Genomic DNA, 17,028 nt, shown 5'->3' with positions numbered 1-17,028 from the left:
GTCATTAGGACTCGCAAGGCAAGTAGGCAGGGCCAGGGGTAAGGGTGGAGCGCAGTGGTCACTTCCCTCCCCCTGTGTGTGTACGCGACCGTTACAGGCACATTATCACACAGAATGAGCCGCTGTCATAAATTTTAAATCCACAGGATTTACTTTATGCTGTTAAAGATAAAACAGGGCGCACCATAGGGTAATACCGTTTGTAAACAGGTAAAATAAATGGTTCCAATACAAGGCTCACCTTTGGTAGTTGTGCTACCTGTAGGCACAACTCTAGTGAAAGCTTTTCAAGACGTGTACCGGAATCACGATTTGATGATGAATCTGCAGCCGTGTAGGGATGACTTCTTGTCGGAGATACCTGAGGTCTCCAAGAAGTGATGAGATACAAAAGTATGTAGATAGTATATTCCAGGGCGCAAAAATCCAATCCAGTAGGTGATGGTAAAGAGATACTTTTATTGCAGGAGTACAACGCGTTTCGGGGAATAATTCCCCTTCATCAGGTACATAACACAGCATATAATATACACACACACACATTTAAATACATACAAAAGAAATGCCAAAAACACAAAGTAGGCGGGGCTAAAAGGGGGAGTGGTTAATGGGGAGAAGTCCACCGCAAATGTGTACTGATGTTAATAATAAAAAATTAAAGTTTTGGACATGTTGCAGATGTCGGTGGCGTGGTGAGGCCAGGGTAATATGAAAAATATACACCAATCGAGAAAACATGCTCCTAGGCACGGAGCTCTCATACTGAAAGGAAGATCACATGATCGGAGCCCGATCACGTGATCGCGACTTGCCGGCAACACACAGCGAGCCTGGTTGCTGAGTAACCAGGACGCTAGTGGCCGCTCTGATTTACCTTCCCACTTGATCTCCTTAAGTGTATGTAACAAGGAGGAGGAGTCTCGGAGGTATGATGGTAAATTGGTGACATACTTCTGTAAGAGAACGTCAACGTAATGTTAGAGATTACAAGTAAGGAATGAGATGCCTGAGATGAGTGAGGGATGAGATGCCAGGCCGCCCGATCATCTCAGGCATCTCATCCCTTACTTGTAATCTCTCACATTACGTTGACGTTCTCTTACAGAAGTATGTCGCCAATTTACCATCATACCTCCGAGACTCCTCCTCCTTGTTACAATCACTTAAGGAGATCAAGTGGGAAAGTACCTATAGATTGATGACATTAGACGTCACGGCACTATATTCAAATATTGAACACAAATTGGGCATCAACTGCACCAAAGAATATTTAGATAACGACCACCTTTTGCCCACTAACCAAAAATCCTTCATCCTTGAATCCATTAGGTTCATTCTCACGCACAACGTGTTTCGCTTCCAGGATCAACTTTATTTGCAAACTAGGGGGACCGCTATGGGCACGCACTTCGCGCCGAGTTTTGCTAATCTTTTTATGGGGGCTTTTGAAACCAGATTTATATACATCTCCAGCTTTTGGTTTCAGAATATAATTTTTTATTGACGATACATTGATGACCCTTTTAATTGTTTGGAACGGTGATATTTGTTCCATTAATAATTTTGTTTCACACCTCAATTCCACTGATTGGGGTATCACCTTATCCAGGACCCATAGTCAGACTAAAATAGAGTACCTGGACCTGGAATTGAACGTCATCAATAATAAACTAGAAACACACACTTATTTAAAAAAGGTGGACTGTAACAGCTACCTGGATTTTACCAGTTTGCACCACAAAAAATGGAAAACCAATATTCCCTTTGGCCAGTTCAAGCGAATTGGAAGGAATTGTTCCCTAGATAAGGATTTCATGACCCAGAGTGAAATCATCCGCAAGAGGTTTATACAAAAAGGTTATCCACTCCCAATTATAGAAGCGGCTTTCAACAAAGGAAAAACCTCACACAAGAAAATTGTCTACCTGTTAATAGAAAAACGTAAATACAAATAAATAAATAAATAAATCTGAGAATAAGTGGAGCACTAACTTTATCACTACATACAGCAATAATCATAAGGATATTAGGAGCATCCTATCTAAACACTGGCATATCCTCAGAAGTGACCCATTTTTATCAAAATCACTACCGATCCATCCTCCCCTGACGTTTAGGAGAGCTAAAACTTTAAAAAATGTATTAGCTCCTAGTAAACTGCGTGCCGACGGACCCGATTATAAACCTTCCCCCCACTAGAACACATCACTCTGAACCACCTAGTAGTTTCAGGTGTAACCAGCCCAAATGTCTCTGCTGTACTGTTATACGGGCTTCGACTTCCTTTCAAAGTAGATCTAATGGGGGAAATTTCTCTATTAGACAACATCTGGACTGTGGATCAAAGAATGTCATCTATCTGCTAGAATGCCCATGTGGTCTCCAGTATGTGGGGCGGACAATCCAAACCTCAACAAACACCGGTCAAACATCAAAAAGGGTTTCTTACAGCACAGCGTGTCTAGACACGCAACCATTCGCCATTAGGGCCTTGCCACTGGTTTTTCCATTATGCCCATTGAACAAATCGGTTCTGATTGCCATAATGTTATGCAGATGATAAAAAGGCGCGAGATGTTTTGGATATACAAACTTAACTGTCTCAACCCATTTGGTCTTAACTAGGCCTTTGAGATAAATCTCTTTAATACCCCGAGCTTAGTGCGACGTTCCCTATTTCAAACAACCTCAGTTGCTCCAAGTTTTTGAGTTTTATTGTAATACATTATTTTAATAAGTATATACCACCTCCATTTGGATTAGTATACTCATCTAGTTTGGAGCCTCATATTTTTTATATTTTTAATTTTTTATATTTATTTTTCAATCATTTATCATCATTAATTATTTATCTATTAGAAATCAATTTGTCTATTAATCAATTAATTAATACATCTTTTTATATATTTATGTATTTATATTTATATATCAGTATATCATTTTTTTATAGATTGTATTTTTATAAATACAATCTATAAAAAAAAAAAAAAAATTTATATATATATTTATTCCTCATGAATTATTACCTCTTGTAGTTGTATTTAATTGTATTCCACCATAGCTGCCTATCGAACTATCAGCTCATGATTGATTGCTTAATTGATAACCAATTTTATTTTCATATTTATTTATATATATATATATATATATATATATATATATATCTATCTATATCTATATATACACACACACAGGGCTTTTTTCTGGCGGAACACACCGGAACGGCGTTCCGCCACCTTTTGACATCGCAGCCTGCGATGTATCAGCGGGAGGGGACTGGGAGGAGGAGCTGGGGGCCGGTACGTTCACTGTGCTCCGGCCCCGCAGCTCCAGTAGAGACTTATAAAATGTGTAATTAAATGAATAATGATTCATGCTGCCCCTCAGTAGTATAACTTTCAATATATTGTACTCACAGGGCTACTGTATCGTAATGCAGGCCGGCCGGGCAGACGAGCGGCACTGACTGACGTCACGTGCCTGCGCCGCCTACTTCATTCATAAAGTAGGCGGCGCAGGCACGTGACGTCAGTCAGTGCCGCTGCCGCTCGTCTGCCCGGCCGGCCTGCATTACGATAACCGTAGCCCTGTGAGTACAATATATTGAAAGTTATACTACTGAGGGGCAGCATGAATCATTATTCATTTAATTACACATTTTATAACTGTACTGGAGCGGCAATGGGGGGTCTGTGGATGACACTGTTATGGGGTGGGGGGTCTGTGGATGGCACTGTTATGGGGGGGTCTGTGGATGGCACTGTTATGGGGTGGAGGGGGGTCTGTGGATGGCACTGTTATGGGGTGGGGGGGTCCGTGGATGGCACTGTTATGGGGTGGGGGGGTCCGTGGATGGCACTGTTATGGGGTGGGGGCAGTGCTTGAAGTGGGCCGGAACGCGGCGGTACTCAGTACCGCCACTTCCAAAAATTGCCCTGGAGAGTACCAGCACCTCTCCGTGCGCCCAGTACGTGGGTTTCCGGTACCGGAGCACAGCGGAGAGCTGGCAGTATCTCCTCCCTAATGTCGTTGGCTGGGCAGCTAGTGGAGGGGGGCGGGTCGTTGCAGAGTACGGCTCAGGCTGGCGCAGGCAGGGAGTTGACCTCACGTTAGGGGGGTACTGGTACAGAGAGGAATTAATGTGTGTGATGAGGGGGGGGGGTCTGATGTGCAGGGGGGTACTGGTACAGAGAGGAACGAATGTGCGGTGGTGGGGGGGGGGGGGGTACTGGTACATAGAGGAACTAATATATATGTGTCTGATGGGTGGGTCTGATGTGTAGGGGGCCCCTGCACATCAGACCCCCCCATCACACACATATATATTAGTTCCTCTATGTACCAGGACCCCCCCCCCACCACCGCACATTCGTTCCTCTCTGTACCAGTACCCCCCTGCACATCAGACCCCCCCCCCTCATCACACACATTAGTTCCTCTCTTTACCAGTACCCCCCCCCACCACCACCACACATTAGTGCCTCTCTGTACCAGTACCCCTCTGCACATCAGACCCCCCATCACACACATATATATTAGTTCCTCTATGTACCAGTACCCCCCCCCCCACCACCGCACATTCGTTCCTCTCTGAACCAGTACCCCCCTGCACATCAGACCCCCCCCTCATCACACACACACACACACACACATTAATTCCTCTCTGTACCAGTACCCCCCTGGCAGGGGGGTACTGGTACAGAGAGGAATTAATGTGTGTGTGTGTGATGAGTGGGGGGGGGGGTCTGATGTGCAGGGGGGTACTGGTACAGAGAGGAACGAATGTGCGGTGGTGGGGGGGGTACTGTACTGGTACATAGAGGAACTAATATATATGTGTGTGATGGGGGGGTCTGATGTGCAGGGGGGGGGAGCACCGGCGCCTAATAGAGTACCGGCACCTCTTTTGGCCCACTTAAAGCACTGGGTGGGGGGGTCCGTGGATGGCACTGTTATGGGGTGGGGGGGGGGTCTGTGGATGGCACTGTTATAGGATGGGGGGGGTCTGTGGATGGCACTGTTATGGGGTGGAGGGGGGTCTGTGTATGGCACTGTTATGGGGTGGGGGGGGTCTGTGGATGGCACTGTTATGGGGTGGGGGGGGTCTGGATGGCACTGTTATGGGGTGGGGGGGGTCTGTGGATGGCACTGTTATGGGGTGGGGTCTGTGGATGGCACTGTTATAGGATGGGGGGGTCTGTGGATGGCACTGTTATAGGATGGGGGGGTCTATGGATAGCACTGTTATAGGGTGGGGGGGTCTGTGGATGGCACTGTTATGGGGTGGGGGGGGTCTGTGGATGGCACTGTTATGGGGTGGGGGGGGTCTGTGGATGGCACTGTTATGGGGTGGGGGGGTCTGTGGATGGCACTGTTATAGGATGGGGGGGGTCTGTGGATGGCACTGTTATAGGATGGGGGATCTGTAGTACCCCCAGAGGAAGGTTTCAAGTCGAAACGCGCGTTGGGGTGTGCAGTCTTCCTGTGGACCTGTTACCTTTCATATATACGGTATGTGACCTTGTTTTGTTTGGACCGCATGTTTGATGGTTTCTGTTGCGGTTCTTTGCATCCTGTACCAACTTTGGTCATTTTATTTATCTACTACCTCCTGCAGCTTGCACATGCACTTTACGATTTGCTATATTCTGCTGTTTAGATACAATTATACACTTAAAAAGATCCACATTTGAGGGTTGATATCTTTCCCCTTTACTCATTAAAGATAACATGCACTTGCACTTTATATCTGATGCAATCATTTGCACTCTTATTAATAGTGGATATTTTGTATAGGAGCTTCTCTATGTACAGGCGCTTATACCTTCGGTCACTTGCCTCATTACTCTGTCATACTGGATAAACTCTCCCAGGATTGTACTGCACTTTCTGCATTTGTTCATCATCTCTTTGTACAGTATATGTTTTTAACTATATGCTCAATAAAATAATATCTTTTAGCTTAATAGTTCTCAGTGTTTCTCTGTAGGTCATTTAGTAATTTTCTGAGTTAAGCTTCAGTTAGGGGCTTTATTGTTCTCTTACGCCATTCTTTTGTAACCTATCTCTGCACTAATTACATTATCTGTACTCAGAGAGTTATCTGTGTTATCTGAGGTGTTACATAGGACTGCTAGTGATCTACTACAGTATCTGTTAAAAGGGGCGTGCCTGGGGTAGGAGGGGGGCGCAATTTTTGGCTTGCCCCGGGTGCTGGCAGCCCACGCTACGCCACTGCCTGCTGGAGCCTAGAAATTTTTTATTTTAGGCCACAGGAGTACAGGCCCCAAACATTAGGCATTCACCGGACAGAAAACATCAAGTGATTATGTGGCCGGAGGTATATTAGAAGGTCAATGGATATCAATTTTACTGCAGGCCAGTGGAGTACAGGCCCCAAAAATTATTCATTCAACGTACAGAAAAGAACAAGTGATTATGTGGCTGGAGGTATATTAGACAGTCATTGGATATCCATTTAACAGCAGAGAGTGAGGAGGGTGCTGATACAGAAGATGAGGAGGGTGCAGAAGCGGAAGGCTGAGTGAGCCACTCAACCAACTCTGGTGCATCCTTTGATGTAATCACATGCACCTTTTCCAACTTCCCACTTAGGCTCCGGCCTGGTGCACCTGCCCGACCCCTACAACCCGTGAGGAATGGCTTGCCTCTTCCTCTGCCTATCATTTTCAAATTGACCCTGTGACAAAGTCCCTATAGAAGAGCAGTATTTGTGAAAGCAGGTATATCAAACCCTTAATCAGTTTATTTTGGGACAACTGGCATATCACACCAGTTGCAATTAGTTATTTCAATTGCGTTTTTCCCTCTGTATAGCTATGGTACCTCAGCAGAACCGTTCACAAATGCTGTACAATACAAATGGACTATACACTGCGTGCAGAATTATTAGGCAAATGAGTATTTTGACCACATCATCCTCTTTATGCATGTTGTCTTACTCCAAGCTGTATAGGCTCGAAAGCCTACTACCAATTAAGCATATTAGGTGATGTGCATCTCTGTAATGAGAAGGGGTGTGGTCTAATGACATCAACACCCTATATTAGGTGTGCATAATTATTAGGCAACTTCCTTTCCTTTGGCAAAATGGGTCAAAAGAAGGACTTGACAGGCTCAGAAAAGTCAAAAATAATGAGATATCTTGCAGAGGGATGCAGCACTCTTAAAATTGCAAAGCTTCTGAAGCGTGATCATCGAACAATCAAGCGTTTCATTCAAAATAGTCAACAGGGTCGCAAGAAGCGTGTGGAAAAACCAAGGCGCAAAATAACTGCCCATGAACTGAGAAAAGTCAAGCGTGCAGCTGCCAAGATGCCACTTGCCACCAGTTTGGCCATATTTCAGAGCTGCAACATCACTGGAGTGCCCAAAAGCACAAGGTGTGCAATACTCAGAGACATGGCCAAGGTAAGAAAGGCTGAAAGACCACCACCACTGAACAAGACACACAAGCTGAAACGTCAAGACTGGGCCAAGAAATATCTCAAGACTGATTTTTCTAAGGTTTTATGGACTGATGAAATGAGAGTGAGTCTTGATGGGCCAGATGGATGGGCCCGTGGCTGGATTGGTAAAGGGCAGAGAGCTCCAGTCCGACTCAGACGCCAGCAAGGTGGAGGTGGAGTACTGGTTTGGGCTGGTATCATCAAAGATGAGCTTGTGGGGCCTTTTCGGGTTGAGGATGGAGTCAAGCTCAACTCCCAGTCCTACTGCCAGTTTCTGGAAGACACCTTCTTCAAGCAGTGGTACAGGAAGAAGTCTGCATCCTTCAAGAAAAACATGATTTTCATGCAGGACAATGCTCCATCACACGCGTCCAAGTACTCCACAGCGTGGCTGGCAAGAAAGGGTATAAAAGAAGAAAATCTAATGACATGGCCTCCTTGTTCACCTGATCTGAACCCCATTGAGAACCTGTGGTCCATCATCAAATGTGGGATTTACAAGGAGGGAAAACAGTACACCTCTCTGAACAGTGTCTGGGAGGCTGTAGTTGCTGCTGCACGCAATGTTGATGGTGAACAGATCAAAACACTGACAGAATCCATGGATGGCAGGCTTTTGAGTGTCCTTGCAAAGAAAGGTGGCTATATTGGTCACTGATTTGTTTTTGTTTTGTTTTTGAATGTCAGAAATGTATATTTGTGAATGTTGAGATGTTATATTGGTTTCACTGGTAAAAATAAATAATTGAAATAGGTATATATTTGTTTTTTGTTAAGTTGCCTAATAATTATGCACAGTAATAGTCACCTGCACACACAGATATCCCCCTAAAATAGCTAAAACTAAAAACAAACTAAAAACTACTTCCAAAAATATTCAGCTTTGATATTAATGAGTTTTTTGGGTTCATTGAGAACATGGTTGTTGTTCAATAATAAAATTAATCCTCAAAAATACAACTTGCCTAATAATTCTGCACTCCCTGTATAGAAAGTATATTATAGGTACAGTACAGACCAAAAGTTTGGACACACCTTCTCATTCAAAGAGTTTTCTTTATTTTCATGACTATGAAAATTGTAGATTCACACTGAAGGCATCAAAACTATGAATTAACACATGTGGAATTATATACATAACAAACAAGTGTGAAACAATTGAAAATATGTCATATTCTAGGTTCTTCAAAGTAGCCACCTTTTGCTTTGATTACTGCTTTGCACACTCTTGGCATTCTCTTGATGAGCTTCAAGAGGTAGTCGCCTGAAATGGTTTTCACTTCACAGGTGTGCCCTGTCAGGTTTAATAAGTGGGATTTCTTGCCTTATAAATGGGGTTGGGACCATCAGTTGCGTTGAGGAGAAGTCAGGTGGATACACAGCTGATAGTCCTACTGAATAGACTGTTAGAATTTGTATTATGGCAAGAAAAAAAGCAGCTAAGTAAAGAAAAACGAGTGGCCATCATTACTTTAAGAAATGAAGGTCAGTCAGTCAGCCGAAAAATTGGGAAAACTTTGAAAGTAAGGGCTATTTGACCATGAAGGAGAGTGATGGGGTGCTGCGCCAGATGACCTGGCCTCCACAGTCACCGGACCTGAACCCAATAGAGATGGTTTGGGGTGAGCTGGACCGCAGAGTGAAAGCAAAAGGGCCAACAAGTGCTAAGCATCTCTGGGAACTCCTTCAAGACTGTTGGAAGACTATTTCAGGGGACTACCTCTTGAAGCTCATCAAGAGAATGCCAAGAGTGTGCAAAGCAGTAATCAAAGCAAAATGTGGCTACTTTGAAGAACCTAGAATATGACATATTTTCAGTTGTTTCACACTTGTTTGTTATGTATATAATTCCACATGTGTTAATTAATAGTTTTGATGCCTTCATAGTCATGAAAATAAAGAAAACTTTTTGAATGAGGTGTGTCCAAACTTTTGGTTTGTACTGTATTTCGCACCCCTGCCTCAATCAGTTTTTTGGGGGGGGGCAACTGGTACAGTATATCATACCAGTTGCAATTAGTTGTTCCAATAGCATTTGTCCCTCTATATACTGCGGTATCTCAGCAGAACCGCACACAACGGCTGCACAATACAAATGCGCTATAGTATACTTTCTATCTTAGAAAGTACAGTATATTATAAGTATATCACACCCCTCAGTATGTCACACATATCGATAGCACACCTATACCAGTCCTTAAAAGGATTTTTGTGGCCCTATTAGCTATCATTTGGTGTCTCTAACAGTCTGTCCCTGCTCCACACAGCAACCTCTCCCTACACTGGCAAAAGACTGAATGTAAAATGGCAGCCAGATCGGGTTTATTTATAAGGTGGGGGGGGGGGGGGGGGGGGTTTCCATGTGCTGAAACGTCTCAATTGGCTTTCCTGTCCCACCTGATGGATGTGTCATGGGTCAAAGTTTGGCGAAATGCAAAAAAATATGGCGCGTGCGAATATTGCCATATGTTCGCATATTCGGCAAATCGAAAAAACGAGTAAAGTTCGCCGCGAAACGACAGCAAGGCCATCTCTACACATCACAGCTGAAGCCATTGACTGGTCCAACTGGCTATCTAAAAAAGGTTTTCCGATCTTGAAGAACCCCTCTAAAGTGATAGACTGTTGTATTTCAGTATGATATGTCAAATTTTACAGAACATATTGCAGTTAACTTCATTTTTTTTTTTATACACATTCCGAAAAACTTGAACTCATATTATACATATGCTTACTTACATGTTTTTCCTGTTTTCACATCATAATCTAATGCATCAACTGTATATGAAAGGCTGTCATTGTAGTACATGGTTTTGTGATCTAAAGACCAATCTAAACCATTCGAGATATCCACCATGTCAAAGTGCTTCACCACCGAGTGATCCGCATACAAAGTGAATAGTGAGCCCTGGTTCCTCTTAAATGGTGGAGGGCGGTCCTGGGACATGGTGCCTATGAGGAGATAATACAAATTAACAAATGGTCATAAATGTACAACGGGCGGCCTCCCCCCTGGGCCCTCTATAATGCATCCCAGGTTTAAGAAATGCCGAGTGGTATAGTGTGGCCTAAAATATCTCTTTAAATGTGTGTCATGGTGCTCCTACCTGGATACGGCTGGACCCCAGGCCTTGGCTCCGAAGCAATAAATAGGGGGAATAATTTAGGGATAAAAGAATAACTGGAGTCCAGACCTTGAGATGAAGTTCAATGGCATATTTACTTTGCATAAACGTTCTCTAAAATGCTTTGTCTTGGTTCCAGCATGCTTAAGCATGAAACTGGCAGGCAAAGTCAACTCTGCTATATCTGTTTCTCTCTGACTCTGCTGTACTGACAAGCTGGCTGTATAAATCGGCTTCTTCTGTATGCTGCACTTCTCTCTTTAGTCTGACTCTAGGTGTCACGGTTGGGAGTGGGGGAAACTCCCCACCGTGTAGTAGGATCTGGTACTCGGCCAGACAACAATGAAGGGAGCAGGCCAAAACCTACAGCTGCCCTGACCCTGATCTCCTGACTGCATGAGCAAACCCTGAAGGTGGGAGGGCTCATGCACTGGAACCTGGATCCTGATGACCCTGACGGTCCTTGGCATAGGGGTCAGGAATAGGAGAAAACCGGCTCCTCAAGGACTCAGACGAACCGGAGTCTCCAGCTGCCTAGTAACAGGTGGAAGGGAAAAGACCATATGCAGCAACTGGATCGGCAGGTAAGATCACCAGACAACACGCTTACCTGCCGCTGCCACCACAACTGCAAGCCGAGCATAAGTACAGGTGCTCACACACCAAACAGTACACCGTAAAGAAAACCCACAGGTATCCAGCACTCCTGATACTGCCTGGACCCCATGCCGCAAGGAGCACTGCAGCCCCAGGCAGCACTACATACAGACTAATGGTTAACCCCTCCGGGAAACCAGCCCCCTCACGGAGGTATCAACATACCGGGTGACGTATAGCATACATGCAGGTACCAACACCAACAAAAACCCAGACATGTGACAACCAACAAAATGCTACACACACCCAGAACATCAACCCACACCACACATACAACAAGTGAGTGTAAAGGTACAAGGAGGGAACAAAAGGGAGGACAATTTATGTTCCATAAGGTGGCCTTCAAGGACTGGGCTGGAACACCCAGGAAAGGAGCAAAGCTCCAACACCAAGCAAGGCTGTTGTACCACTGCACCCAGCCAGCAAGCCACAGGTATATAAAAAGCTTGCGGCCACACCCAGGACACACCATAATCCCCACTAGCTAGAAGATTAACCCCCTGTTCACCAAACAGCAGGGAGGCAAACCTTAAAGGGGAAGTGCACATGCAAACTGCCAACACAATTTCACTGGCAACCAGTCTGCATGGCAACCGCATCACGGTCCAACACCAATATGACCGTGACACTCCCACCCCTCAAAGCCCCCCAACACAAACAGGGATGGGGGAAGGGAAAAAAAAAAAAAGTAGCAGAATCAGTGTCAGCACAAGCGAGTCTCCCCAGAACTGCTGCCAGCCCCTGGAGCAACACACAGGAACCAGGGCGCCAGCCACCAAACAGCCAGGAGAGACCGCACTGATCACTGCGTCCACACTCAGACATGGTTTACACCAAGTCTCTGCCAGCATGCATCCCCCACCCGCGTACACCAAAGCCAGTTCAACAAGGAATGCAGCCAGCCACCACAACATAAGTGACAGAACCAATGAGACATGGACGAGGGGAGACCCAAACACGAGTGCCGTTTCACACTAACTGCAACCACTGTTACAGAGAACCGCACGGTTAGCAGGATTCCCCTTTCACCCTCCCTCCGGAGGATAAGCAGGTGCACCAGAAAACGGCAGGCGACACATGCTGCGTCCTGTTCCGAAGGCAAAACAGAGATGACTTTATGGAACATACTGTCACGGTGGGGAGTGGGGGAAACCCCCCACTGTATAATGGGAGCCGTTACTCGGCCAGACAACAATGAAGGGAGCAGGCCAAAACCTACAGCCGCCCTAATTCTGACCCTGATCTTCTGACCAAATGAGCGAACCCTGAAGGTGGGAGGGCTGATGCACTGGAACCTGGATCCTGCTGACCCTGACGGTCCCTGGCATAGGGGTCAGGAATAGGAGACAACCGGTTCCTCAAGGAACCGGTTCCTCAGCTGCCTAGTAATAAGTGGAAGGGAAAAGACCATATGCAGCAACTGGATCGGCAGGTAAGATCACTAGACAACACACTTACCTGCCACTGCCACCACGACTGTAACCCGAGCATAAGTACATGTGCCCACACACCAAACAGGACACCGTACAGACAACACACACACACAGGTATCCAGCACTCCTGATACTGCCTGAACCCCATGCCGCAAAGAGCATGGCAGCCCCAGGCAGCACTGCATACAGACTAATGGTTAACCCCTCCGGGAAACCAGCCCCCGCACGGAGGTATTAACATACCGGGTGACGTATAGCATACATGCAGGGACCAACACCAACAAAAGCCCAGACATGTAACAACCAACAAAACGCTACACACACCCAGAACATCAACCCACACCACACATACAAGTGAGGGTAAAGGTACAAGGAGGGAACAAAAGGGAGGACAATTTATGTTCCATAAGGTGGCCCTCAAGGACTGGGCTGGAACACCCAGGCAAGGAGCAAAGCTCCAACACCAAGCAAGGCTGTAGTACCACTGTACCCAGTCAGCAAGCCACAGGTATATAACAAGCTTGCGGCCACACCCAGGACACACCATAATCCCCACTAGCTAGAAGATTAACCCCTTGCTCACCAAACAGCAGGGAGGCAAACCTTAAAGGGGAAGTGCACATGCAAACTGCCAACACATTGCCACCGGCAACCAGTCTGCATGGCAACCGCGTCACGGTCAAACACCAATATGACAGTGACACTAGGTCACGCCAGGGAACTTTCCTCCTGGCTCCTGAGGCTTTAAGCTTTGGCCTCCATGGCCAGCAGAGCTTAAGGTGCTCTGGCTGGCATGGGCACATCCAGCAGAGACGTGCCCCGGCACAGCCTTCCCCTGTCTAGGGAAGACTAGACTAACTTCTAACTGGTCTCCACCCTTCCTGCAGGAAGTAGGACTAGACCACTTCTCTCCAGAGGGGGGTTTAGAATGGAATGGGAAATTCCATTCTACCTAAGTACAGCTCTGCCATATTTGCTGCCACCTGCTGGTGAACCAGGCATATTACATGAATATAACAGTTGCAAACAGATTAGGAATGCACATCATGGAGGACCTGGAAAATGTATATAGATGGCATTGGTGTTAGCCCAATAAAGACAGTAGCAGGGTGCAGGAGTGGTAACACCACTCTAGTGTGTTACAAATGTTTGGGGTCACTTAAAATAAAATAAAAATTCATTGATATTAATGGAAGCAAATGCGACAGTATGGGCAGCACCCCGGAGAGGAAACAAGACATGGGTTAGTAATTGGGTGAAAGGGGATGTATCATCTCAAACATTGGGGGCATATTGCTTGGATATGCCCCCAATGTCTGATAGGTGTGGGTACCACCTCTGGGACCTGCACTTATATTTAGAACAGAGCCCACAAAGTACAGGAGGGCGCACTGCGCATGCATGGCCGCCCTCCATTTATTTCTATGAAAGTGCCAAAAGTAGCCAACCGGCGATTTTCGTCAGTCCCATTGAAATGAATGGGAAGTGCACCGCACAAGCGATGCCACCGCTCCATTCACTTCTATGGTGCTGACGGAAAAAGCTGAGCCAATGCTCGACTATTTTCGGCACTCCCATAGAAATGAATGGAAGGCGACTGCACAACTTTGCAGGCTCCGTTCTAAACATAGGTGAGGGTCCTAGTGATATACCCCCAATGTCTGAAGTGAGACAACCCCTTTAACGCTATATAGAGTCTAAATACTGACCATCCAATTCTTTCCCCCCTTTTTCTTGTATGCTTGCCATTGCTATTTTTTACTTATTCATTTTTACACCTAATTTAATTTTTCTAAATTGGTGTGACTGCCTTACCCTATCAATCTAAGCAGCGAGGGTGGGGCTGGCAACAGAAAGGAGTGGAGCTTGGGTGCACCAAGAGCAACAGTGACACCCTCATTGCACTGAATGCCCAATTTACATATTAAGAAAAGGTATCAACAAAAAAACAACAGAGTTTTAATCAGGTGAACCACAGCTATGTGTCTATGGTTACAAATTGATATGGAGGTCACCCTTGACATATCCCCTTTAAAGGGGTTATGCCATGATTGATATTAGAAAACAAAAATCAGACATCATATACTGTAGTACATGACAATACTTTTCTAACAAAGCTAGAACCAGCCCTGTACCTCACATGGAACCAGAGATCTCCACATTCACTGCTCCAATTGCCCTGCTAGTTTATCTTCAGCCTGGCAGCTTACATGCTGGGGTGTGTCCTTTCTGCTGCAGCTCTCTCCCTGTAACTGCCACACCTTCTAACAGAACATATGGCTGGTGGCAGTTGAAGATTTAAACTGAGCATGTTCATCCAGCTCTGAGGTGGACAAAAAAAATAAGGAAAAGAACAAGCAGCAGGTGGCGCTATACAGATACATTTTAATAAAAAACTCACTGGCTATACTAAAACTTTAATTACATGCAATTACAAAAGTATTCAGATGCAGGCACTGGTTTGAAAAATTTAGAATGTGTTTCATGACAACCCCTTTTAATGTGCTGCATTTCACCCACTGAACCAGCGTTTGGGTCGTTCATAGGCAGCACATTTACATAGGCCGATTATCGGAAATGATAGTTTGTAATAACGTTTTAAATTAAAGGGACTGTCCAGGCAGTTTATTTGACATGGTGCTGCCAGGTTTTTTAAAAATACTGGACAGCCTCTAATCTCTGTGATTCAAGGACATTATGTTGACAGTGTGAAGTGAGACATTGATCTTTGAAAAGGGTCAGAGTGTATGTCTGTAAAAAAAAAATCGGGCCATCCATCCTGTTTGTTTCAGTTGCTTAGGGAAAAAAAATGATTACAATGAATACGGTAGATTGTCAACCCTGGACTAAGGTCTGGTCTGGGGTCTGCATTTGTTTTAGTACTTACTTTGGGGTCAAAGGTCTATATTTACTGTGGGCTTTTGCATCTGAACACACTCTATATTTACTTTAGGGTGTGTTAAAGGAGTCGTATCTGCTATTTGTTCATAAGTTAGCAAGGTTTAGAGGACATATGTAAATGGTTGGCATATGTTAAAAAAATGTATCACTTAACACACATTCTGTTCATCGGAATCCCCCTAGTGAAAAATAATGACTAATGGTATTTGTGTGTATATGCATGTGTGTAGATGCTGTATATTTGGGTTTGAGTAAGCTGTGTATGTGCTCTATACTGCATATGTGCTGTGTATATGCTGTACTGTATATATGTGTATATGTTGCATGTGTATACAGTATATTCTCTATACTGTATTTGTGTACATGTGTGTGCATATATTCTCTATGTATGTGTGTATATATTCTGTGTGTGTATATGTGCTATGTGTGTATGGCCTCATGCACACGACCGTTGTTTGGGTCCGCATCCGAGCTCGGATTTGGACCCATTTACTTCAATGGGGCTGCAAAAGACGCGTACAGCACTCAGTGTGCTGTCCGCATCCGTGGCTCCGCTAAAAAAATATAACATGTCCTATTCTTGTCTGCGCTTTGCAGACAAGAATAGGCATTTATATTGCCGGCGCCCGTTCCGCAAATTGCGGAAGGCAACACGGGCGGCTTCTGTTTTTTGCAGATCCGCGGTTTGCAGACCGCAAAAAATGGCACGGTCGTGTGCATGAGGCCTATATGTGTGATTGTTACAAGTGTTACCCTGTCCCTGACTCTCCCTTTCAGTGTTGACCCTGGATTCAGCTTGTGGACTAAGGATTGGAGCAGCAGATTGTGCTGAAGCCTGAGGAGGTGAGTAACCACCAGACACTAGATACTTGACCGATTCCTTTATGTATACCTTTAACCTCTTCACTAACAACCACAATAGATAATAATATACATAGTGGAAGTTTTTTTGTTGTTGAAAACAAACCCCCAAAATTTGCAGCAAAATCTGAAAGTTCTACAGTGGGTTTTGCCCTGGAGTTTTCCCCAAGTTTGACCATAAATTTTACCCTTAAATTGCAAAGACTAAAATATAAGGCCAGATCTGCAACACTGGAAAACTGCATCTTTTTTTTGTGTGTCAGTAGGGGGAATCATTTCACCTTTTGCCTCAGGCAGCAGAAAGGTTAGGTACATGCCTGCCCACTGATCAGGTATTGATGTCCTATCCTGTGGATAGGACATCAATAGGAAAATCTTGGAAATCTCTTTAAATGGGTTTTCTGAGATTCTCCTATTGATGGCCTATCCTGATGATAGGTCATCAATATGAGAACAGCAGGGGTCTGACTCCCAGCGCCCTCACTGAAGAGCTGTTTGAAGAAATTGGTGAGCGCCACAGCCACCTGGCAGCTTAGGGTACTTTCACACTAGCGTTTTTCTTTTCCGGCATAGAGTTCCGTC

The 17,028-nt window shown here is 45.1% G+C and overlaps 1 protein-coding gene across 1 annotated transcript in view; it reads right to left on the bottom strand.

Moving 5' to 3' along the window:
* LOC120995755 (regucalcin-like) overlaps positions 1-17,028 on the bottom strand; it is a 46,044-nt gene that overhangs the window by 6,112 nt on the left and 22,904 nt on the right. Inside the window, exon 5 of the mRNA XM_040425156.1 lies at positions 10,209-10,421. Coding sequence (XP_040281090.1) covers positions 10,209-10,421 — 213 coding nt within the window. The remainder of the gene's footprint in view (positions 1-10,208; positions 10,422-17,028) is intronic.

The sequence above is a fragment of the Bufo bufo genome, chromosome 3 (genome assembly GCF_905171765.1).
Source record: "Bufo bufo chromosome 3, aBufBuf1.1, whole genome shotgun sequence".
NCBI classification, from domain to species: Eukaryota; Metazoa; Chordata; class Amphibia; order Anura; family Bufonidae; genus Bufo; species Bufo bufo.
This window is presented reverse-complemented; position numbering and strand designations above follow the sequence as displayed.